At 38.0% G+C, this 25,747-nt stretch overlaps 1 protein-coding gene across 1 annotated transcript; it reads left to right on the plus strand.

The window, feature by feature from the left end:
• Nucleotides 1–505: 505 nt before the first annotated feature.
• LOC124169260 (3-hydroxyisobutyrate dehydrogenase, mitochondrial) lies at nt 506–20,865 on the plus strand. Its single transcript, XM_046547816.1, has 7 exons — nt 506–621; nt 3,471–3,562; nt 8,286–8,464; nt 15,054–15,178; nt 17,881–18,091; nt 18,827–18,953; nt 20,197–20,865. Exons 1-7 carry the CDS (start codon nt 528–530, stop codon nt 20,407–20,409), a joined length of 1,041 nt encoding a protein of 346 aa, XP_046403772.1. The 5' UTR covers nt 506–527; the 3' UTR covers nt 20,410–20,865.
• The last annotated feature ends 4,882 nt before the right edge of the window (nt 20,866–25,747 follow it).

A 25,747-nucleotide genomic window follows, 5' to 3' on the forward strand; every position in this document is an offset into this window, starting at 1 on the left:
CATAACAAAAAAACCTAAATGTATACATTCCCCCAATTCCCATAGAAAAAGTTAATATGAAAGTAATTTTCCAAAAAAATAAACTTTTATAATAATTACAGTCTGATGGAAAAATCGTGAACAGGAAATAAGGAATACTCTGCCCACGATATGGAACCCAGTCGGCCTTTGCATACTTTGATTACCTGAATGGATTTTTTTAAATTTCAAAGCGAAAGCTGAAGCAAAAACTTTGAGAGGATAAAATAGAATCATAGGGTTATTGTGCCATGATTTAATTACGTTCACATGACGCACCACTTCATTGACAGCACATTCCGTTTATATTTCAGCTTATGTCATTTGATTTAGGTAGAATTAGAATACTGCAATAAGAATAAAAACCATTTATAAATCTCAAAATTATTTGCAATAATCGATACATGAGGTAAAACCCAGATAGATAATACGTATTTCAATCAAGTACTCAAGTACAAGAGCGACCAGCCTTGCCTACATCGCTTTCAGTAATTCAATTGTTTTTAGACATGGCTGCATTTCAAATTATCGGTAGGGTCACCAGCTCGGTAATATCAAAGTCGGATTATAGTAAGGTGTTTTTGGGAAGATATGCTTTCAAAGGTAATTCTAATTTTATATAAGAGTTTAGTCTATCGTGACATCCATTCTTCAGGATAACGTGGAGTTGTTCAGCGTGTATGTTGCCGATTGACACTTGCATCACTCCACATTTTTTGATCAAGGGTTTAGATTGTAAGTAGTGTGCTTCGATTGTACGCGTGATGGGATTCGTGAAAGTTTATTCTGTGATTCAACGGAATTTTGCTAGTTTTGTTACTCAGCTGTCCTATGATGATTTCACGAAACTAATCGCTCGCTACAGAAGTTTCCTTATGTGGCTATTGTAGTTTGTGTTCGATGAAGTCGCGGTATTTTTCCCTTTTTTGTTATTATTAATTGTAGCAAATTTTTATAAAGGCTATATTTCACCGTTGAACACCAGTGAAATACCAAACGTTCTCAGTTACCTTTGACCCAGTCTTGGTTAACCATTCGTATTCCTAATAGTAATTGCATGTTTTTGTTTGTTACCTTATTTTTTGCCTATGTATTCAGATTTGTTGCTTCTCGTCTTTCTCGGAAATTTTGTTTTTAGGTGTATCAAAAATTATTTTGCGGTAGTTCTAATTTTCAAATAATCTGCGAAGTCTAGCTATGTTCTACAATTACACCCTCAGGAGACCTTACAGTTATTCTCTGATTTCATCATAAATTATTTGATATAGAAAGCATAGGTTAGTTAGCATGCTTTGCCAGAAAAAAAGTTTTGCCAGCACCTGGTATGTTCGCGTAGTATGATCACAAATCCTAGATATTTTGTGAATGTAATCGTGGTGAAAATAGCCCATGACAGCAAATTTGGCAGAAATGTGCTGAGCATTATGACATGGTTTCTTTCAAATAGCTAGTCATTATTGAAATTTTCAATTTTCCCATAATTTATTTATTAACTATTTGATGTCTCTTTTTAGATTGGACTCCTGTATTTAAGTCCTTCTGTTTCCGAATTAGTTACACAACAATTCAAAAAACAGCAAAGATCCAACATCAGTGTCACAATGGCATGTCTGGATCAAACCATCAACTACAAAATCCTACTTGAGTTTTACATATTTTTTCGCTTCAACACATCCCCTTATTTATAAAAATTGATTTTATCTGCATTAATTAAACACAAACTACCGATAAAAATGCAATTACTATCACAACTCACAAAAGCACACCGGTAATTATCGATTGTCGTTTCTACTTCACATCAGTCCCAATTTTACTGGCAAAATCTTCAGATGTCTTCATCATGGTATCAGCTGCTTAATGCTCTGTGGAGATCTGTTAAAATTCAAGCTTACCTTTGGTCACTTTCTCTCTTAAATGTAAAAGTGCTTGACAGACGTATGTTTTATCCAGCAATGAAACTATGGATTCTTAGCCAGTCTCACTGCCGCTTAGGTGTCTACTTGAATGAGTGGAACATGTTTAAGCCTTATAATCCCCCTGAACAATCTGCTGAGCCAAATAGCCTCTTTGGTCCCTTAGTTTGCTGCAATGATACCCACTTTAGTTGTCTAAGATGCTACGCCAGCTAATAATTGGCTCATCCATGACATTGCCCCTCCTGCATACCTAACGATGTCACATGGGTTGAGGGACCTGGTAATATGCATCTTCCGAAATCTCCATTGCTGTAGGCTTCCAGAAAACCTTCATTTAAATTGTTTGAATGGACTATCCTCAGATATAATGTCCCTGCTATTAATCTGGAGGGGATTAGGTTGGTGTGGTGGCTAGAGTGTTGGGCTCCCACCCTGTGGGCTCAGGTTCAAATCCCAGCGGTAGAGTGGCATCCCAGTGGCAGAGAATTTTCAGAGTCTGCCCGATTCGTGGTTGAACATTGTGTGGAGGACATTTCAAGCACATTACTCTGTCTGTCGGGAGGGAAGCCATCTGTTAAGCTGTGGTCCCCTTGGTGCCTTTCATCAAGAGCAGGCCGATGCCGGGTTTCTCTCCACCCTTCCTTCCATACCCTTCCCTCATGGCACAAATGACCTCAGCTGTCAGTCGCCTCCTCCAAATACCATATTAATCTTAAGACTCTGGACTCATGCTCATCTTTTTGAGTTGGATTTTCGAATGTCCTCAAAATGAAACAGACTCTTAAAGGCAGGTCTGATCAAACATTAAATACATCTGCACTTCAACCTGTGTCCAGGGAAACCTTGGTGCCTCACCATCTATCCGTATGGGAGAAAGTTCTGCTTTTTTGAGAGTTGGAGTTGAAACCAGTTTACATTCTGAAAAATTTAAGCATTCTAAAATTTTCTTTGCAAATGCACTCGGACTTATCTTGATAAAAATTCTCTCTGAACTTCAAGGCCAAGAAAATAGCTGGGTGAATTCCTGAGAAGATTTCACCTAGTGAATAAATTAGAGAGCATTCATTTTACTATGCTTACCAATATTTCATACAAGTTTCTTGTCCGTTAATTTTGAAAGGAAGATCCTTTTGAAGACTCTCACATTGGAAAACCACTTAAATAGTTATCATCTCTATATATTCCGAGCAATTCTGGAATTGTAATCACCCCCTCTATTCTCTTCAATCTGCACTTTTCTGAATTTTTTGTGGTTTTACGATCAAAGTTTCATAGTTTGGTGACCGTGCACATACTATGTTACCAATCATAGGTGGATTTAGGGGGGGCACAGGGACCAATCATATTGTATTGAAATGGTGATAAGCACAATACATCAATTTTCCCTTTCACTCTCTTTGATTGCCTTGCTGTGTTCTTCTCATGCCATAGTCACTTTACTTTTGGCCCTCCATGGTCACACCCTATGTCTCCATCTGTTTGAAGGAAATGCTCTTGGTTTAAGCTCTCTTTTAGATATGTATTTCTCTTCCACAGAATATGTGTCTTCAAGGAAAAAACACAATCTGGTGGGATTTGTTGGCCTTGGAAATATGGGTGGTCCAATGGCTCTCAACTTGCTGAAAAAGGTATGCTGTATTGAATTCAATTTTTTAGTTGTTTAGAGTAAAAGATTAATAAGGTGTTTGTTTTCCAAATTTTTAATTCCAAATGTAATCATTGTACGAAAATATTTGAGGAAGGTACGTTAGTGTGATGTTGAAAGTGACATACTAGTGTATCACTTATTCAAGTCCCGAGTTTATTGTTAAAAAGCCTTTTTTGTTGTTGCATTTTGTGAACAAAAATGAAAAATTAAAATGAAGTAAATTTTGAAGAACCATGAGTACAGCACACAAGGAATCATTATCATTATTCATTCCCTATCCTAATTTTTGTCTCGTGAAGTTGTGATTTATTAAGTTATAATTTCAGCTTTCAATATTGAGACTTCAAAATCCATTTGAATGGATTGATTTTTTTATTATGAGCTTTAAATTTGTCAATTGTGTTAGTTTGTGGTTACCTCTCTCCTAGTGATTAACAGAGCAAAAGTGAAACAGCTGAAGTGGGTATATTCTAGTCAATTAGTTCTCATTTTTAGGACTTTAACATTGAAGTTGTCGAAAATGAGTCAATTAATGTCAATCCTTGTGCTTGATGAAGTGTAACAAATAATGAGTGAATAGTTCCAATGATATACTACTTACTTTTTACCAGTCTAACGTCAGTGATACTTTACTAAGTCCAGCATATTGCCCTCTTTGGGTACTCACTTGCAGTGGTCTAATTGGGTCAATTGAGGCATCAAAAATTTTGTATGAGAACGTAGCACAAAATGAAAGAAACCTCCCCTCAACCTGTAGATTTATGGTTTTTTGGGAATATCCCGCGTCAGGTTATTAAAATGGCCGACGTTTCTTCTCCTATGCCGGAGACCTCATTATGGCAAATTGACCTGATGAGGTCTCCGGCATAGGAGGAGAAACGTCGGCCATTTTAATAACCTGACGCGGGATATTCCCAAAAAACCATAAATCTACAAACATGGACCGCGAAACCTTTAGTATTTTGACTCCCCTCAACCTATTTAACCTTCAGTGATATTGAAAATCTGTAGAGTTACATTGATGCACTGAATTCCTTGCCTGTATCTCGTGTCTTCGGTTCAAAATTTGGTCATTTGTTGGTGCGAAAAGCATCATATACACCTTTTTTTTCCTAAAATGCAGGTCTTGCATCACTGGGGCTAATTATCTCTGTGCATCATTGTAATTCGTGCCAGATCTCCAATCATTCTACTGTTGTCAATGGCTCCTCGCAGTGTGTTTCAATGGCAAGGTTAAAAATAGAAAGGAAAGAGGTCACCCCAGATTAAGCCATTGGTAAGCAATGGTTTGGTGTGTCAATGTTTTGAATTCCTTCAGATCAGGGAAGATAGAAAAAGTAATGGAGTATCCTTGTTAATAAATTTATTGTTGTAGCAGTAACACATCGCCTGACCCATAAATCCACTGAAAATTTTTACCCGGGAAGGGTACTCTTAGTGGCATTATTGGTTGAATCACTGATGCCAATGTAATAACAGGACTTGCTGCAAAAAAAGTTGCAAATTAGCTTTCTTTCAGTTAGAGCCAACATCAGCTATAGCCAGTGAGTTAAGCTGAAATGTTGTATCCAAACTGTGTACATATATATGCTATATGAATGGGAATTTTCACTGTGATCCAATGTGTAAGATGTTTAATCTGCTAATTAGCTCTGCTGTTTACTCTGTCTTGCAGTTAGTTGTGAAATGGTGACTTCTGTATTTATTGTACATAATACATAATGAACCCATCTCATTGAAGCTTTTCCTTAAATCTTCATCTCTAAGATTAAGCTGGTTCTGCTCGCTAATTCGTCATACATCCACGAGATATATTTTACTATTTCCTGTCAATTTAGATCAAGTAGTACAATGAAGTAAGATGTGATGTAGCATCTTGCTGAAAGAACAAAATAATTTTGCATACTTACTCTGTGATTGCCTCTTTGCAGCATGTATTCCAAACAAAGGATGTTTAAGTTTTCATTTGTGCCCTAAATTTAAGAATAACGAGGTTTCAAAATTAGTTCTGATGTAGAAGCATATTAATTCAATGTTTTCTCTTTTTTGTTGTTTTGTCTTGTGTTATATGGAGTGAACTTTTGTAAATATTTTATCTACATGTATTCCAATTCTGTAGTGTATGTGTTACTCCTTACCTACTGCATTCCATTTCTTTATGGGAAAGATATTCTACATAATTCACAGTAGTTCAAATTTCCATTTTCTTACAGCTATTGTGATTGGACAGAGTTTAATTTATAACTGAAGGGGTTTCTGAAAGGAGGGGTGTCCTCCATTTGTGAATAAGTAAAAGTATGAAATTTCATCGAAAAATCATGAATAAAAGTTTGATTGTGGAAGGCATATCTTAGTGGAATTTTTTTCAGATATGTCGATAAAATTCACTTAGTATATTCCTCACTATAAAAACTTCTCAGGTTTCAATTGGGTAGCTATCTTGATAATGATAGCTGGTCAATCAGAATTTAGGTTAGCGTTTTCATTGTGTGAAATAGAGTGAGTGAATTTTGCTGTCATGTTTAAAAATCATAATTTTTTTGCACTGACTGTTAGTTTTCTCGTCTCTTTGCCAAATTTTTTAATGATTTTCATTTTTTTGTCTTTGAGTTTTCTGAAATCTAATATTTTCCCTATGAATGTCTTTTTTAAATGGCTGTGTTTATGTGATCTTCAATTTTATGAGTAGACATTTTCTTTGCTTACCTACTTGGTGACATATAGGGTCCGTTCAATAAGTATCGGGACTGGTTCGCTGTAGCCTCAACAATGTGCTGGATGGGGGTCAAACTTGTCGGCTAGGTAGAGGGGTCCCCCCCACTCAGGCTCACTATAGTTCAGTCACCTCTGGGCGTGCGTTGAGACAGCAGGTTGATTGTTGTGACGTGTGATTGTATGTGGTGTCGTTGAGCCATCAGGAAGTGCACTGTCGAGGAATGCTACGCTGTGAAGTTTTGTGTTAAATTCAGGAAATCCGCATCAGAGACTCTTGAACTCATTAAACAGGCTTGCAGGGATGGTGCCTTGCCACACACTAGAGTTTTTGAGTGGCACAAAATGTTTAAGGAAGGCCGGGAACTCGTCAAAGACGAGCACAGCGTCGGATGCCCGACAACCGCTCGAAGCGATGCTCAGATGGGCAAAGTGAAAAATGTTTTGGACTCTGACAGGCATTTAACCATCACCCTTATCAGTGAGGAGACCAGCCTTTCAGTCAGAACCATCAACACCATTGTAACAGAGTATGAGGAAAGTGTGCGCGAAGCTGGTGCCGAAAGTCTTGAGAAAAGGAAAAAAATACTGTCGCAGATGGAAATTTTGCAAGAAATTTTTGACTGCATCCAGGAAGATGAAGATTTTCTCGGCAACATTATTACCGGCTATGAAACGTGGGTGTTCCAGTGTGACCCAGAAACAAAACGTCAAAGTTCAGAATGGCAGATGCAGGGGTCTCTGCGTCTGAAAAAAGCTCAAATGTCAAAATTCAGAATCAAAACCATGCTCATTGTTTTTGCGACCGACATGGTGTTGTGCACAAGGAGCTTGTGCCTACTGGAACGACCGTAAATGCTGCATTTTACCTGCAAGTACTGACACGTCTGCGACATCATGTAATGCACATGCGATCAGCCATTGCCTGGCTACACCTGACTTTCTCTTGTTTTTGTGAATAAAAAAAATATCGGTTCGACTCCATCGAGGCGGTTTAAGCGGCGACGGCAAAGGCTCTGAACAGTATTCCGGAAACCGACTTCCAGCGGGCTTTTGACGAGTGGCAGACGCACCGAACTAAGTGTATCGATGCAGGAGGAATGTATTTTGAAGATTATTAAGTAATTATTATGATAACTGCAATAAATTTTGATTTTTGGAACCAATCCCGATATGTTGAAAGGACCCTGTTTTGTTCTGGGATTCTGCATCATATGTGTTACGTTCAATCTATATGTTGTTATTAACTTCATTTATTATTGCCTTTTACCCTTTTAATAATTTTAATGGAAGAAAAAGTTAGTTTGTCATTGCAGTGTTAGCTGCCTCCTTGAGTAGCTTTGTCCATGATTTTATTCTTTCGGTTTAGGTGAAAAATAGCCTAATGGCTTATAATTCGCATTTTTTCCTGTCATCTTTTTTTATGGTGCTTTCGACATGATTTTTCAATGATGTTTAACTGCATGCTCTAAAGCTTATTTTCATGGATTCACTGAATACAACCGAAGACAAGAAATCAAAATGCCCATTCAAGTTAGAAAGAGAAATATCTTACAATTAGCCTAGCCCTCAGCAGGTAAATATGTGTTCTCTACACCATTGAAGATTGAACTTTATTAATAATAAAGTTTGTGATGGAATATCACAAAGTCTCCCAAGATCGTGTTTTATTCCATTGAAGATTGCCTTAGGCAGCTGTCAAACGTTAATTGACATTTGGATTTCCTGTCTGTAGATGTATTCACTTTAGCCAAATAGGTAGTAGCTCAACTTAATTCGTCCATTGATTCACTGGATTTGTGCTTCTTTCATTTTAGTTTCGTTTTCATCCTGTTGCTTACTTAGGTCAATTTTGTTTTCAAATTAGACTTTTACTTGCATTACTGTTAGAGCTTTTACAAACGTGATTGTTTTTGTATGTTGATAAAGTTTAGTGCCCTATTTTGTGAATGAAATGATCGATTTTTGGTTGCTCTCAATTGCCTCATCAGGGTCATCAATTGGTAGTTTTTGATGTGAATCCAGAATCAATGGCTACTTTGGCAGACCAGGGTGCTTTGCTAGCGAAGCACCCTGCGGATTTGGCTTCCAAGGCAGAGACAATAATTACGATGCTTCCGAGCAACAAGCATGTGCTCACTGTGTACACTGGCCCAGAAGGCATATTTGAGTAAGGACTAATGGATGACATAACCTATTCTTAATGTGATATTCCCAAATAGTACCTGATAATTTTTCTCCATGAATTTTGTAACTAAGCATGTCTTTTTTGTGTACTTTTTGTGCCAATTACCAATATTATCATGTATTTGCATATTTAGTGTGTTTTTATTAATTATAATCGATAATCCTTAATTTTGACCAGGAGTAGCTTTGGGCCCTACCCTTTTTCTTAATTGATTACTGTAGATGTGTGTACCCTGATTTTTCTCTGCACTTGAAGCTGTTGAATGTGACTGGTCGTCAGAAGTTGTTGTAAATTAAATTATGAGAATATAGATTTCCATCTTGCTAATGTTTGTCAGCTTATGGCAAAATGTGGAGTTATTACCGTTGCCGAAGATGAAGGAAATTCGTGAATTTCCTCATTATTTTCTCACTTTTCCACATTTTCTCATCCCTTGTATTTATTTGTATCAATACTCACTTTTTCACTTTACTACATAAATGAGTGAGTAAAGCCCTGACTATCTCAATGTATAACAATTAGTTAGAAGTGGAGTAATTTGCTTTTTTTGCTTTTAATTTTCTATTATGACTTTTTATTATTGATTTTTTTCACTTTTAATTTGAAGTACCTTGAAAATGTCTGTTTTGAATTAATATCTCATTGTTTTAACTACCTTGAAAGTTTCCACTTTGATTTTAATTTTTGAGGTAATTGTATGGACAAAATTACTTGCATTTGAATTTATAACTCGCGGTTTTTTTATTATTAAGATTTTATGTGTAAAGCTCTTTCACATACATTTCTAGTTGAATGAGTTTCAGAATAGTGGTAGCTGAGAGACCAGTTTAATATTTGACCCAAAATAGTATTTTTAGGAGAACTTTAACCCTTGGGCTGTGGGAGTTCACGATTATAGCTGCCAGCCAGTGCAGAAGAGTGTGTAGGAGGCACCCCCTGCCACGAGGGCTGCTCTGGTAGATTCAAGCCCCTTAGCGACACCTATGGCGAGGGAAAATGCCCAAGTGCAAGATATCCAGGTAGAATTAAAAATTTTGGATAAATGGCGCAGTCAGCGTGCAAAACATATAAAAACGTTCCGGCACTCGCAAGGGTAAAACAAATACACCTCACAGGGGAATGTTTCCAAGTGTCAGCATCAGATTGCATGCAAACTTTTCAGTATAACAAAAAGTGAAATTTTAAGAGATATGTACAGGTGTACATGTCATGGCTTTGAGATATTATCAATAGAAAGTGCTGGTGAAGCACCTAGATTGACGCAACCCGCGAAACAACAATACCAATGACAATACCAATTGCAATACAGCCCCCTCTACGCTACTTCTTTAGCCTTACAATGATGAGGTATTATCTCTTTAAATAGGACCATATTGAGGTATTTTTTAATCGCTGGTTGCATAAATATAGGTGTTGTACCAGTCCTTTCCATTTATTATAACTCAAAAATTAAGGCTTTTCTATCGCAGAGTTAAGTTTGAAGGAGATTTGGTGATGAATAGGATGATCACTTGGTTACCTACTCGTCTCATTTGTCTTTCAGTGCTATGGTTTAATTGATTTGGTGCTAAAAATCTATTTAAGCCTTCAGCTTTAGCCATACTTAGAATATAGAGAAGAAAATGAGTAATGCTCCATCTTATGGTTAATTGTTGCTGAGGACATTAGAACAACTAATCCTCTGATCGCTCTTATACCTATCAGTTCAAACAAATTTACGTGTACGGTTCAGCTAGATAAAATTGAATTGATTTTGTTAAGAATTCTCATGCATCTACAAGTAGTTAAGAGAACAAAAGAAATGAAATCATCACATTTCTTTCAATATTGCCTTAGCAGGTCATTCCATCCAAATTAGATGTGAATACATTAGATTCCGGTTAATTGGGACATATCAGGACTTGTGCACTTTGCCCCAATTAAGCAGCTGCCCCAATTAGGCGAACTCTCTTGTATACGGGCATAAAAAAACTTTGAAATGGTAGAAAGAAGACTAAAGAATGTTTATAATGCAACATAACTTTATTAAACTATTAATTTGATTAATGAATCAGCGAGTTTAGTTAATTTATTATCATTTTTAAGAATTATAACTAGAGATGTGCGAATAGTATCCGGGAATACTCGAATACCAGAAAGTATTCAATATTTGAGGTCTCGAATAGTTATGCGAAAAGTACCGCCTCGAATACTTTGAATTTCGTGTCGTACACCGTCGCACGCACGTCGTTGGTAGTTGACTCAGAAAAATGTAGAGAACTCTCGTCTTTTAGTGCATGCAGCACCGTTTTAGGCAAGTTGACAAACTACATCAAATTCGCGGGTTAGAGCGGTGAAAAGAGTTCGACGTGGGGAACCTAAATTGATCCGGGTGAAAAACTCCGAAAATCCCCGGTTTCCCCCACCAGGAAAACCTCAGTGCAGTGGGATAGTAACTACGTAGCACAATTCCCAAAATCCGCTTCCCCCTCCATCCATCAGCCCTCGGCCCCTCCTCTGACGCTTTCCTCCTCTTCGAAATCAAACAAAAGGTCCCAGCTTGCGCAGGTTTCGTATAAATGAGACGAAGTGTTTACTATGTGTCATTTATGGCTAATAAGGATAGGCACTTAGTTTGAATCTTTTCCAGGAGATGAAACTACCATAGGGAAAACCTCAGTGCAGTGGGATAGTAACTACGTAGCACAATTCCCAAAATCCGCTTCCCCCTCCATCCATCAGCCCTCGGCCCCTCCTCTGACGCTTTCCTCCTCTTCGAAATCAAACAAAAGGTCCCAGCTTGCGCAGGTTTCGTATAAATGAGACGAAGTGTTTACTATGTGTCATTTATGGCTAATAAGGATAGGCACTTAGTTTGAATCTTTTCCAGGAGATGAAACTACCATAGGGAGAAACTCAGTGCCGTGGGATAGTTACATTAGCGCATTTCCCAAGATCCGCTATCCCCCTCAATTCAGCACCAGCCCCCCCTCTGAGGCTTTCCTCTTCTCCGAAATAAAAAAACGGTCCCAGCACGCGCAGGGATCATATTACGAAGACCTTAGCTTCGAAAAAAATATCAAGTTACACGAGAACAATAGAAATGTGTTTCGTGCCCCCCCCCCCCCCCTTTTCTCACCCACTGACCTTTTTCAGCCTGCCTGCTTCTAAGTTTCCAGTTTCTGGAGGTCAACTGCTGCATGAATCACCTATTAGCCCAAAAGGTGTCTAACAATGACTTTCGGCAATTGATATTACACCTTTGTTGGATTGAAATATTAGTAATGTGCGCGTCATTTTAAAAAAGAACAAGACCAAACGCGATGCATTTCTGACTTGATTTAAGCATTTTACGCAAGGAAATAAATGTCAAAATAGGACGGAGACTTGGCATTCTTGCGAGACTCGATATGAGCAGCAGAGCTTCTCGGAAATTGATGCGGTATTTTTTCCGAAAACATATACACCCATGTCTCGTATAGCGCAAGGGATGCGTTCCTTGGGGTCTTTGCGCTATACGAATTTGCGTTATACGAGAGCGTTTTAACATTGGGAAGATAGGGATGCGTTCCTGGAAGCATAGGTCTTGGGTATTGAATTTCCTCTAAAACATATATATTCCCATAAATAGCCTTAGAAAACATTATTTTTATAAATGTTTATAGTTTAAAACACCTTTAAAGATAGTATGCACGCATTTGAAGACTTTTATTCACGTTAAAAAAAATTCCTACGAGCTTTTGAAATTCCCTCCTGTCGTGCGGGTGGGCTAACATCTGCTATCTCAGGGGTTCGTAATGCATTGCCGGCAGTTGACGATTTTTCAAACCAGTCTAAAAACAACTATTATGTCACCCAGGCCCATTTGTCGCTCATCGAAATGACAGGCAAATGCTACCTTGAATGCCATTTCATAGCTAGCGGAGTTTATGAATGATAAATCATTTTAATTTGAAGTCCTCCGAGTCATTAGCAGCTACGTGAAACAGTCTTTAAATGCCTTGAAACCTGACCCAGGTTTTCCTTCCCTGAAAATGAATGAACGAGAATGCATTCTTTTCCAAAAGAATATCGTCTCGTCAACACTAAAAACTAGTTGAGGGGGAAAGGAGCCACATTCAATCACAGCTAGGAGTTCATCAGAAAATGTTGTGATGACTGCGCTATCAACATTTGCAGATTCTCCTGATATCGCCGCTCTGAAAATACCTGCTTGCCGTTTAAATTCTGGAACAAACCGGAGCTTTCACTAAATGTCTTGGAGCGATTACCACTCTCGTCTTTTTGTAATGATTCACTATGAACTTTCCGTATGTGTAGACCGCTTGGTTGAAGTTGGTGCGGCTGAGGTCACTGATGTTTTAACTTCGTCTTTATTCAGAATAAGGCATCGTGCGTTTAAACTTCCGCGCAATATCGCTTTGACGTTCTCCATTTTCAAAGCAATTGGCCTATATCAATTTCTCTTCTAGGTTTATGGTTTTTCTTGATAAATTCTTGATTTTTCTACCCGCATTCCTATTTTTTGCCATTTTCTCTTGGTTTTTACTCGGCATGGCTCTATCGAAATCACCTTCTACTGCTGAACTGTATTCTTGAGACGCAGAGGGCCTACGACTGCGGGGAGGGAACTATTGTGTTTGAGACTCTATAGCGGACCCTTTTATGTGTTATTGCTATTCATACGCAACTCGGCCACCGCTCCATTTCTCCCCCGTGAATACCGATGACCTTGAAGGTTTTAGCGTAGACCCTCTACCTGGAAGTCAATCGCCCGATAACCTATGACGGCAAAAATTACGTCTCAACCAGTATTGCTTAAAAAAACTCATTTCCACTAGCCCCACGCTTAATTAATGATCTAAATTAACTCATTCTGTTAAGGAGACGAGATAAATTACTTCGGTAGGCCGACTATCTGGACCCAATGACGAGTAATGCTTTTGGCCATTGCACAGCAATAGATTTCGATTAATACATAAACAAATTAGAAGATTTGAAGCAAGCAATACTATTAATATGCGTAAAATGTTAGCAATTTCGTGTGTACTCAGCGCAAGTTCACGTTTTATCACGAGAGCGTTTAAGATTTTTGATTAGGCTACACTGCATTGCAATGTTTCCCCGAGGAACGAATTTGCGCTATATCGAAATTGCGCTATACGAGACATGGGTGTATCAAGTTACAATTTATGAGTGGTGCTATAAATCTTTATTGTTACAGTCCCAGACGAAGGGATATTTTCTCAGGATATTTGGCTTCTCCCTGATAGCAATTCCAATTCATCTTCTTATCTCGTGAGAACTCCCAACTAGATGGACTGAAAATAATTGAAGAAAAGCCGGTGGAGAAGAGCTTGTATTTTGCAAAATGCCTCAGATTGTCAGCTAGCACTTGGCAGCAGGAGTGGGCGTAAAGCGATGTTAGTTGAATTAATTATATACCCAATTGTTTCAATAAAATTAAAATGTTCCATTAATCAGCTAAATTCCTGTTCGAATCCTTCAAAGGAAATCAAAATTACTCCCCAAAATCTTGTGTTGCCTGCTGCATAGGCAACCGAGTCAAACATTCCAGCATTCATTGTTTAGTATTCGAAATTCGAGGTATTCGAATATTCGAGCAATGATTTAATATTCGAATTCGATATTCGAGTTCGAAAAATCTGCTATTAGACCCATCTCTAATTATAACATTTTTGTTAAAAATATTTTTCAAAAATTGTAAAATACAGCAACCCAAATCTCTGCGAGGCACCTCCTAATGCAGTTTTATCCTCTTTATCCCTCCCTACTCTCTCCCATCTTCAACTTCTATCACACATAAAATTCATTTACAGTGCCCTTAACTCCCACTTTGACAGTCCTGATATTGTTTCTTTCTTCAACATTTGAATACCTTCCTGCCATGCCTGTTATACCTCTTTACTCCGCATGCTAATACCTAGGCTATCAGTAATTAAGTGCTGTCTATTCTACTGACTTTATGGTCTGATAAATTCTCTCCTGGCTGATATTGATCTGTTTTTGTTGCCAATTAAAATTTTTACTTGTTTGGCATCATCTCATTTGACACATAATTGATAATATAACATGATAAATACTGAGATTGTGGTCACAGTAATTGGTTTGCTGTTTTTTTAATGTTTGAAATTGTAATTAGCTTATTTGTTCAATTTTTATTTGTTATTATGTGCACTTTTAATTGGCAGTCTTGCTGTATGTGTACCATTTTATTAAAATAAATAAATAAACAGAGTAACGAATAATAGGGATTCTAAGTACATGACTTAGAGATGAGATTTATAAATATCAGAGATATAAGGAGAGGAGCTTGGGAGGGTTTTCATGCATAAATTTTCCTCTGTGATACAAGTCCTTCATAATTTCTTCTTTTTGTTATTCCACAGATTTTTCTATTAATTTTAGAATGTCGCCATAATGTCCCATGTAAATATGCAATTATAAATGGAATTTGAAAGTATTATAATGTTTGAATTGTGGTAGGTTATACATATTTTATGCTAATGTGTGTGTTTTCTCCATTTAATTCCTCCTATTTAATCACTGGTCCATTTTCAATTCTTTTCAGGTCATTACGCACAGGCACTCTTCTAATAGACTGCAGTACTGTGGCTCCGTCCGTATCACAGGAACAAATCGCTCCAAAAGCAGAGTTAGCTGGTGCCGGGCATCTTGATGCTCCAGTTTCAGGAGGTTAGCTCACTGCTTGAAAGAGAAAACCCTCTTTTGGTGTAATGAATGCTGATTTAAAGCAAGAATGCTCTCACAATCAGATTACGTATTTTTTTCAACAGTTTAAACCTTATAGAGTCAAGTTTTTCCGGACATAAACAGGACAGGGTAATTTAAGTATACCGGGATAACACTAGCTAGACTAGCCATGGTGATAACATTACGGAGTCACCCTCACTGCATAAATTTTGTGATAATTCCACAGAGAAAAAAATCATTCCCTTGACTGGGATTCGAACCTGGATCCCCCAATATCTGGTCAAGTACATTTTTTGCATTGCCGGTGACCCCGTAAAGTTTTCATTGTAGCAAGTCCTGTTATATGTACTTAAATTAGTCAAGAGCAAACATCTCTTAGTGTTCAAAATTCAAGCTTTGCTCTCTAGCTGTGGTGCTGCGCAATACTTGGACTGCTTGTCGCATATGCACAACCTTGCAGACCATCTTTTCCGGTATACATATTCCACAAATTTCCACGGGGGGTAAAGATGCCTTGATAGCTTAACAAGCTAAAGCGCTTTACTGGAAATTGGGGACCGGGGTTCGAATCCCAGTCAAGGCAAATGATTTTATCTCTGTTGGAATTTTTGCTCAGGACGGAATAGCCTGCAATTCACACCACCTTTGAATGATCGCTAATCATGATGTTTATGAACCATAGAGGTAGGGTGCAGTAGCACAATGTTTGGCATCTTTCAGGGTTGTTACAAGTTGGAGAAAGCAGGATAATTCAAGAAAAGTATGGGGATATGAAATGGGTCAGGGAATTGTTGGGAATCTGGTCCATTGTGTCCGAAAGAAATTTTTATCATAAGCCACAAATCGATAGTTGGCTGAGAGCCTTCATTTTTGTGACTTTTACTGAAATTAAGTTTAATAGTAATGTTTTTCTGTGTGTTCATTTAAAAAAAATGCTTTCCAAAGAATCTGATCATATTTCTGAAAGAATGTGTTATAGTATTGGCTATTTAGGATGGTTTATAGAAGATATTAGCTATACAATAAGCATTAGGAGCATTTTGCTTGAGATTCCAGGAGACCCAAAAGTTGACGGCAGAATTCATAGAAAAAAAATAGTGTGGAATCTGGCTAAATTAATGCAGAGATCAGAATGGGGTATGGTTGATTTTGAATTAACTGGAAAATTTAGTGTGAAACTTGGGGATGCCCCAAGTCATAGTGATTGGTTTTAATGTCTCATGTGCTTTTTTTCTCTTTTACACCTTGCTTTGTTAATTCAAGCTGAGAATAATGAAAAAAGTAATCATGGAATAAAAACGTATCTCCTACTCAATCCAGTGATTACCTTTGCAGTTTCATTCTAATCATTATGCCCTCACACTTCCTATTCACACTGCTTAAATGCCTTTAGAATTTTATTGCGTGTTTCAAAATGAAGACATAGGTATCCAATTGTAGGTATGTAATTGTATGATAAGGGGGCGTCCATTACTTCCCTCCCTCCCCGGTGAGATATCTTGAGGTTTGGCTCGACCCCCCTCCCTCTAATCTTGCGTGAGATTGTTCAAAGTATGTATTTTCAGTGTAAATAAATTAATCTATGCTTCATTCCATTGGATTTATTTAAGAAAAACAATTTGTTTGAATTGAAATTAAATAATTTGAAGCCATGTCACAATAGAATGTCACAAATGTGGACCCACCTTTTGACTGGCTGGTAGCTAAACAATTGAAGAGCTACTGTGCTTCTTTGTGGCGTTCCCATAACTTTGATAAATTAATTGTGTAGAAATCAGTCATATTTTAATAGAGAAACACATTTTGCTCAATTCATCCCAGTTCTCTTGCAATTTTATGCTGTGTGTGGTGGGGAATAAATCATGTGATACATGCCAGGACCCTCCCCTCTCCCCATTGTGAGAGAATAGGGTGATTTCCTATTTTTTTAATTGCCTAAATCAAAAGATTATTGCTCCTGGAGTATGTATTTCACGCTTTTAGAGTTTTAAATGTCAATATCTATTTTTCACAATTTAATGAAAGGTGAAAAATTTCAAGCATGCAGAAACGCAACGGCTAAATATGAATGCTGGGAAAAGTCCGTGTGATGTCTGGCTGCTGCTGTATGAGGCCACCTGGGTGCGAGACTATGAAAACCGCTATGATGCTGGCTGCTTGCTGCCTAGCATGGTGGTAGTATAGAGTATCCTGCTAGCAGGTAGTGCTTGGCTTAAATAAGGATTATTAATACCCTATCAAACGAAGGAAACTTTCCTACCAAGGCAATTTTAATAGGTGATTATTAAGAGATGTTTCCCTGAGCTCTGTGCCTCTGTGCTCTTTGGTAATCTCAGACAATGTAAAACTCCTATCTACTTATATATCATCCAGGTCTCTGTGACGTCACGTGGAGTGGGATCGCATCTGGAGTGGAGTGCCTATCTGGCCTTTTTCAAATAAGGTTAAAATTGACCATTAAAAGTCGCGTAAACTGGAATTTCTAAAACTAAGTAATTTGTATACATATTATGAATACACTAATGGTGGGTAACGAATCGCAATTAATGTCTTTCGTTTTTTTGATGAAGGAAAAACTACCCTATTGGCTTGACCCACCCCCCTCACATGATTAATGGATGCCTTGTAATGAATTTTTGGATGTACAATATCAAGCCTGTATCATTTACCTGCTTTCTCCAAAGGTGTTAATGCTGCGAAAGGAGGAACTTTGACATTCATGGTTGGAGGCCCAAAAGGTGAAGTGGAAGCAGCTCGACCATTGCTCATGGATATGGGGTCAAAAGTGGTGCATTGTGGGCCAATAGGCACTGGGCAGGCGGCCAAGATATGCAACAACATGCTGCTAGCCATCAGCATGATTGGAACTTCAGAGGCAATGAATTTGGGAATAAAGTTAGTATTTTTTCCAATTTTATAGAAGTTTTTCTTTTTGAGTTTAATTAAATATAGGTTCAATGGAACACACAGTTTCCCCATTGGGTAATCTGTTATATCCTGGAGGGCACAGCATTCTCAAGTATATGTAGATGCAGGAATTTTTTTTGCCGTTTCCAGTGTCTTGTCGTTTAAAATTGCACAGTTAAATATTGTTTTCTAATAACGTTGTCCAACTTTCACTACATTTATTCAACTTCATCTCTGAATTGCAATTACCTAATTCAAGCTATGTACTAGCAAAACTGGTAAAAGAAAGTGCGACCATTTCCCGTGCCTGATATGAAATTTGGTAAATAAAACAACTTAAAACTCCATTTTGTGTCAAAATAAAAGTCTTTACCCTGAAAATATTGAAATTTCACTATTCATACCCCCTTTCAACTCTGAGTTGATAAGTTTTGCAGGAATTGTAAACCTTGTTGCAGTATCATTTTTCGGGTTTGCATTTAGTGATCTTTTTAGATATAGCTTTTGTTCCATAGAAATGATGGCTGTAGCAATTACTTTGCTATTCACTTGGTCAACAGTTCAAATCAGTCACACAGAACCGAAGAATCGACCAATTACTAATTTATATATCTAGAGGTAACTAAAGCCACTTTTGTAAGTTATGAATAAATTTTTCGACAGCTCCAATTGCCTTCAAAATGTCATATTTTTACTTCATGTATGCATTACTACTTTCAATAGGCTGGGCTTGGCACCAAAAACTCTAATGGATATCATGAATGCCAGCTCTGGAAGATGTTGGTCATCAGAATTGTATAATCCTGTGCCAGACATGCTACCCAATGTTCCTGCTTCTAATTCATACAAGGTAATCATATGTTCTGTTTCTTTTTCTGAAAATGTGTAATCATTCCTTTTATCCAGTTGTGACTCACTTAATTAAACCTTTGAATCCCAGGGTATGAATAATTTTACAATTACATATCAACATTAGTGTGGGCCAAAGAGGCATTTTTTTTCACGATCAAAATTCCTTGTGTGGGAAAATTGTCTACTTATTACTAACCACTGTTGCCTAAGAGCAAAAGTTTAAAATTTTGAAAAATTCAGGTGGACTTTGGAGACTAACACAAGTGGAGATGATTACACTGTGACTAAGCCCATTTTGGCTATAACTTATGACAAACATAAAATCCTTTAGATAATCTTTTATTTACATAGATTTAAAGGGGGAAATTTTCACCAGCATTGGTTATTTCCAAAATGTGCTTAATTACAGTAATTTCTCCCACACAGTTCTTTGTCTCCAAATTCCACCGGAATATTGACATAATTTTAAACTTTAAAGCTTGATTGGCAGTACATAGTGAATACATATCTGATTTTGAACATTTACAGAAAATTAATCAAATCAGAACAGATTCTAGAGGGTATCAGGTTGATGTGGTAGCTTGTATGTTGGCTTCATACCCTGTGAGCCTGGGTTCTAGTCCCGGCAATGGTTGATATTTTTTAAAGTTTTTGCCCGTTCCCTGATTCTGAGTGTTGTGTGGACATTTCAAGTGGAGCAAGCAACATCTGTCAGGTGGGACTCTAACCCATGGCCTGCTTAGCTCATTATTTTTAAGAGCAGACTTATGCAGATGCCCGGTTTCTCTCCACCCTACCTTCTCTACCCTTCCCTGTGTTTAAGATGATCTTAAAATGATAGCCTCCTACAAATACCATGTCATAAATCTAGATGCAAATTCTGCTGCTGTGTGCTCACATTTGCCATGAATTTTGTGTACAAAAGTTGGCCATAGTGGGAGCAACTACTATTAATTCTATGAAAACTATAAAGTGCATTTCCCAGGCCCACTTCCATCAATTTCATCGTGCGTGAAGTTAGTCACGATTGGTCGAGTGGAGCAAAAATTTCATGTAATGATTGAAAGGAGAGTGCAAAAAAATTCTGGGGAAATGAAGATTTTAAGTGGGGATAAGTCAGGGAATTTGAATCCTGGAATCTTATTACAAACTAATATTACGCATTTGCCATAACTGGGATTTTCCCTGCATGTATTAGTTTTGCCCTATATACCTTTGATGCATATTTCTTTCTGTCGCAGGGTGGCTTTGGTAATCGCCTCATGAGTAAGGATCTCCGTTTGTCGCAGGCAGCTGCTAATCAAGTGGACGTGGTGACTCCATTGGGTGCTTTGGCTAATCAAGTGTACGCCCTTCTAGCCAGTAATCCAGAATTCTCAGATTTGGATTTTTCATCTGTTTTCAAGTTTTTAAATTTGCAGCATGAGGTAAAACCTGAATCAAAGGCTGAATAAATACCTGCGTGGGATGTCCAAACATGTTTTTTTGTTCTTTAAGCCAGGAAATAATTTATCCTGCCTTCAGTTCAGGAAAAAGTGATTCTAAGGTATTCCATTTCTTTTAATTTTCATTCAGCTAATTGTGTGGTATCTATGAAATTATTTTTGCTGTTTTATTAAATATGTATAATAGTTGTATATAGCTTACTCAACACAGCTATAAGTGTGGCATTTTAAATTTGTGTGTTTTAGAAACATTCATGTGTAAAACGATATGTAGGCATAACTTTGTTTGATTTTAGTTTTTTTCATGATCAGAGGAAATACTGTTGATAATTATGGTGTGCACACTAAATTCGGTGTAATATTGTGTAAGTGGTTTTGTGTTTTGCTGCCATGTAATGAAGAGAGTATATCTACTGTTAAAGATCTGTTACTGCTGTAAAGGAGAAGTAAAAAACTTTTTCCTTATATTTTCTTCATTTAATGCGCTGAATCACTGTATTTGTGTTATCAGTATCCATTTGGAGATTCCCTTCTTCAACCCAAAGGTTTTTGTGGGTAGGTGAGGGTAGAACTCACCCCAGATTAAGCTAGCTGCCATGATGAATACTTGCCAAAAGAATAACTTTTTTAAGAGCTGGGGGATTCCCGATTGCAGTTTATCTCTGTGTGAATATATCATGGTCCTTATATACTGGTTGCTAATCTCTGGCTCGGGAGTGGGCACAGTCGCGCTGCCACTAGGGGAAATAACTGCGCTATCTGCAGCAGTTCGAAAGCATATCGGGACGGGAAAGAGTATGATGTGGACGATTTATTAGAGGAACGATCAGATAAACTGAATAATTTAACTGTGGAAATGTGCTATGGGCTATAAATTGCTTATTTTATAATTTCGTCCACATCATACTCTTTCTCGTCCCTATATAATTTCCAACCGCCGCCGACAGCTCAGTTAGTTCCATATTTCCCCTAGTGGCAGCACAACTGTGCCCAGAGTTGTGTTTGAGGGGTAAAAGCATCCGTCGAGGCAACACTCCCAAGCCGGAGATTAGCAACCAGTATATAAGGACCATGGAATAGATTTTGAGTTGAGATGGGGCGAGTGACTGCTTGTCGGTAGATAAGAATAGGGAATAGATTTGAAGGAATGGTTTTGTTGGAGTACCAATACCACGAAAAAGAACATTTTTCTTTCATTTAACAATTTGAAACAACAACAAAATACCATGTTTTTGAAAAGAACTATGAACATCTTATAAAATTTACTAAATCCTGATAGATAACAATATGATGAATCAGGTGCATTAATAATGCCAGATTGAAAATCAAACCACGTACAATGAGTGTTTATAATTATGCAAAATTGATGTTGGCAAAAGTGTTTAAGTAGGAAAAAAATTTATGGCAATTGAGTGGACTTATTTTAACAATAGGGTGGTTTCCTATTATTTTTTTATTGCCTAAATCGAAAGATTGTTACTCCTGGAGTACGTATTTTACACTTTTAGATTATTAAATGACGATATCTATTTTTCGTGATTAAATGAAAAGTGAAAATTTTCAAGCGCGCGAAAATGCGACGCGTAAGTATGAATGCCGGGAAATCTCTCCGTGTGACGTATTTCTGGTTCCCGCTGCCGCCCTGTGAGGTGACCTTGAGGCGAGGCTTAGCGCTGATACGACGCAGGCTGCTAGCGGGTAGCTGAGTACCCTGCTGGCTGGTCGCGCTAGGCTTTAATAAGGATTATTAATACCTTATCAAATGAAGAAAACTTTCCGACCTTAGCCAGTTTTAATAAGTGATTATTAAGACATGTTTCCCTGAGCTCTGCACCTCATGCATGCAATGGTAACCTCAGACGATGTATAACTCCTATCTTCTCGTATAGAAACTAGGTCCCTGTGACGTCTCGTGGAGTGGCATCGCATGGGCGCCAATCTGGCCCTTTTCAAATGAGGATAAAAATTGACCATTGCCATTTGTCTAAACCGGTATTTCTAAAACGAAATAATTTGTATATTATGAATACACTAATGGTGGGTAACGAATCGCAATCAATGCCTTTCGTTTTCTTTGATGAAGGAAACTACCCTATTGTGATCAGTTTACACTTTCAACTGAGGATCTTTGTCCTCTTTTAAAACATTTGGGAAGTAATACTGTTCATTTTGTCAAGACAATGGATTTCCGTTTCTCGGCAACTTTGTACCCAGATTAGAGTGAAGGTCGAGAATGAATCACTGAGGTATTGGTACAATACACCGTGACCAGTGCTTAATGAGGCAGGTAGCGGATCAGGACCCAGGGTGGGCCCTTACAAGGTTATCACCGCCGGGGCTAGGACCCAATAATTTAACGGATGTGCTCAGACATCATGGGAAGGAGTTTGGTAGGGAAGGAAAGAAGCGCCGCCACGATTAGGAGCCTACTGATGCCTCCAGGATGAGAATAAGGAAATCCCAACACCAATATTTAGACAGCATGGGCCACTGCTAGTGTAACCATACTTTTATGTATCTACGGAAGGGGTAGATTTTTATATGGAACAGGAAAATCTTTCAGATCTTCCATAGAAAAATTAGAGTGAAAGTAGAGATTGAATCACTGAGGTATTGGTACAATACGCAGGCCACCGTGCGTGATGAGGTGGGTAGGGAAATTTTCTAACTGCTGGGACTAATTAAGGGTGGTACCACACTGTGGTCTTGATATCACAATGTAATGTGACCCAGTGGACCGCTGAAAAATTCTGCTCCCTGGTGCTGTGGTTTAGGCTTGTTTCTTAAGGCCTGTTTACAGAGTACATTAACACGTACGGGTTAATGTCTAAATGTATGAACGCCAAAATGCACCGTGTAACCACCCAACTTGTGCAAATGCATGCACAGAAAATAGAACCTGTTCTAATTTGGTTCATGCATTCGTACATGTTCCGTTCCGGTCCACAAAAATCATTCACGCAAACGTACATTAACTCGTACGTGTTAATATATCGTGTAAACAGGCCTTTAGCTGCGGTCCTTCCTATTATGTGGAGGACAGCAATGCAGCCAGGCCAGTGGCGGATATCTATGTGGGGCGCGTGCCCCACTTGCAATGCCACCTGCATTGCCGAACATTGCAGAACCATAATTGTAACTTTTTTTATATCATAAGATAGCATTATCTTGTATAATTGTAAAATCAGCTTCAATGTAACTTTCTCAAACTTTGCATGCAACTTATTTTTCATTCTGATAAAAGTAAAGGTAGCTCAAGAAATATTTTGTGCCCCTTCCTTTGAGTTTTTTCTCTATCCGCTACTAAGCCAGGCTGCCCCTGGAATCCTTGCCTCACCACTCCCGTGATCTTTGAATCGAATATCCGGCTTGATGTGCTATCTTTAGCCTCTAGCAAACACTGAAACTTTTCACAGCCTCTCTCTCATTCACTCTTTCTTCCTTCTTTCATGTGCACATTCAAAGTATTTTGCGGAAAAGCTTTTTTCCGATTCTACCCAGCAGCTTAAATATTCGCTCTGAGGTGAAGGTGGAGGTATTGCTGTTCTAACGGGAGGGGGGAACAAGGCAACATTCACTTATCAGATGGGCTCTTTGCAGTCAAGCATGTACTAGAGAAGGCGGTTGCAGATCCATTTTAACCTTGTTACCCATTCACATTCTGTCACTCACACTTTCTCACTCAATTGGTTCCGAAACCTTGAGTTCTGAGAGAGAGAGGGGGAAGGTAATTAGGATGAAAGGGGTAACATAAGTTGAGATGGTTCAAGGCCTTTACTGTACGGATTATGGAGACTTAACTTTGGCAAACATGGAGGACATGTGTAAAGTGTAGATTCAATTTAAGCTATCACCAAAATTAAAATCATAATATTGTTTTTTTTGTTTTCTTATTAATTATTAGATTAAGAAGATTGCAAAAAAAACATTAAATAACCAGGCAGAAAATCAGAGTTTTAAATAGTCAAGGTATTTTGATGGAAATACTGTTTCCAAAGTCAACATTAATTAAAGTTCCTATCACACAATCTAACTTTGCTGAACTTCACAGCCATTCCTGTTGATTTGAGTTTGGGATGGACTTCAAATGAATATGATGTGGACAAGGCGAAAGCAATCTGGTTTAGGAGGAGTGAGTTAATACATAGTTTAATGGTGTGGAAGGCCTGACCATTCAACATTCTGGCCCAACTGTTTTAGTTGCTCAACAGGCACGGACACCCTACCAGGGGCACAGCTAGGAATTAAGGCTAGGGGCGGTTTTAGGAGCACCTACACCTGAGGTGTGTGGTATACCCACCAGGATAAGTGGTGTGGGGGCCCTCACCCAGAAAATTTTTAAGATAAATGGTTCAAAATGGTGAGTTTTATGGCTTTCTGAGGGATATTTTATTAATGCTTACACTCTTCTATAAGTAAATTAATCAAATTAAGTAAAATGGATTTAACTTGAAAGTTTCTCTCAGGTGGGGGGGGGGGGTTATCCCCCAATCCCCCCCTCGCTGCGCCACTGCACCCTACAATTAACCGTAACAGTTAGTTTTTTCTCCAGAATGTGTGTTGTGGGTTTCCAGGATACTTATATTTTACTTCCTTTTTATGGACTTGCATTTGGATTTTTAAGTCCTCAAAAGTGATACCGATCCTCTGTAATGTTTGAATGAAGACAGGTCTTTAGCACATGTATTATATTTTGAAATAGAGTGCATTTATTCATGAAATATTTAGCAAAAATCATTTGGTAACTCATGATGCGCTGATGTAGTATGATAAAGGTTTTATCATCCGTCAGTGGGTCATTTGACAGAACCCTGCCTCCAATTTCCCAGTTGACATCAGTGGCCCTTCTAACTGGTACAAGCCCAGGAAATGGTCTAGACTTAAAGCCAAATATTGAATAATAATTTTCATTTTTGGGCTACTCAATTCCCTCATTATCGAACAATTTTTTCAAAGGAAATTTCCTGCCAACATTTTTATTTTTCACCAGAAGAATTCTGCATTAAATAATGTATGCATTGATACCCACCTTCGGGTTTAACTATTGTCGTGGTTTTCCATGAAGCCATTTCGTTTTTCCATTGTAAATATTTTATTACCGAAAATGACTGCTATCCATAGGTGTTGATAGGGCGTAATGACCCTATGCCGGTATCACTGTCACTAGAAATCCCTTTCTATTGAAGGATGTGTACGTAACGTCTGTGCTATTTCTGGGGCAATTTCTGGTTAATTCGATTCCTCATCCGCGTGAGAGATTCCTCCCGTAGTAAAAAGGACTAATGTTATCCCAAGTACGATATTTATGTCATCAGATGGAACGGATCCTCAGAAGCACAGAAAATTC

This window comes from Ischnura elegans, chromosome 12 (genome assembly GCF_921293095.1).
Source record: "Ischnura elegans chromosome 12, ioIscEleg1.1, whole genome shotgun sequence".
Lineage (NCBI taxonomy): Eukaryota > Metazoa > Arthropoda > Insecta > Odonata > Coenagrionidae > Ischnura > Ischnura elegans.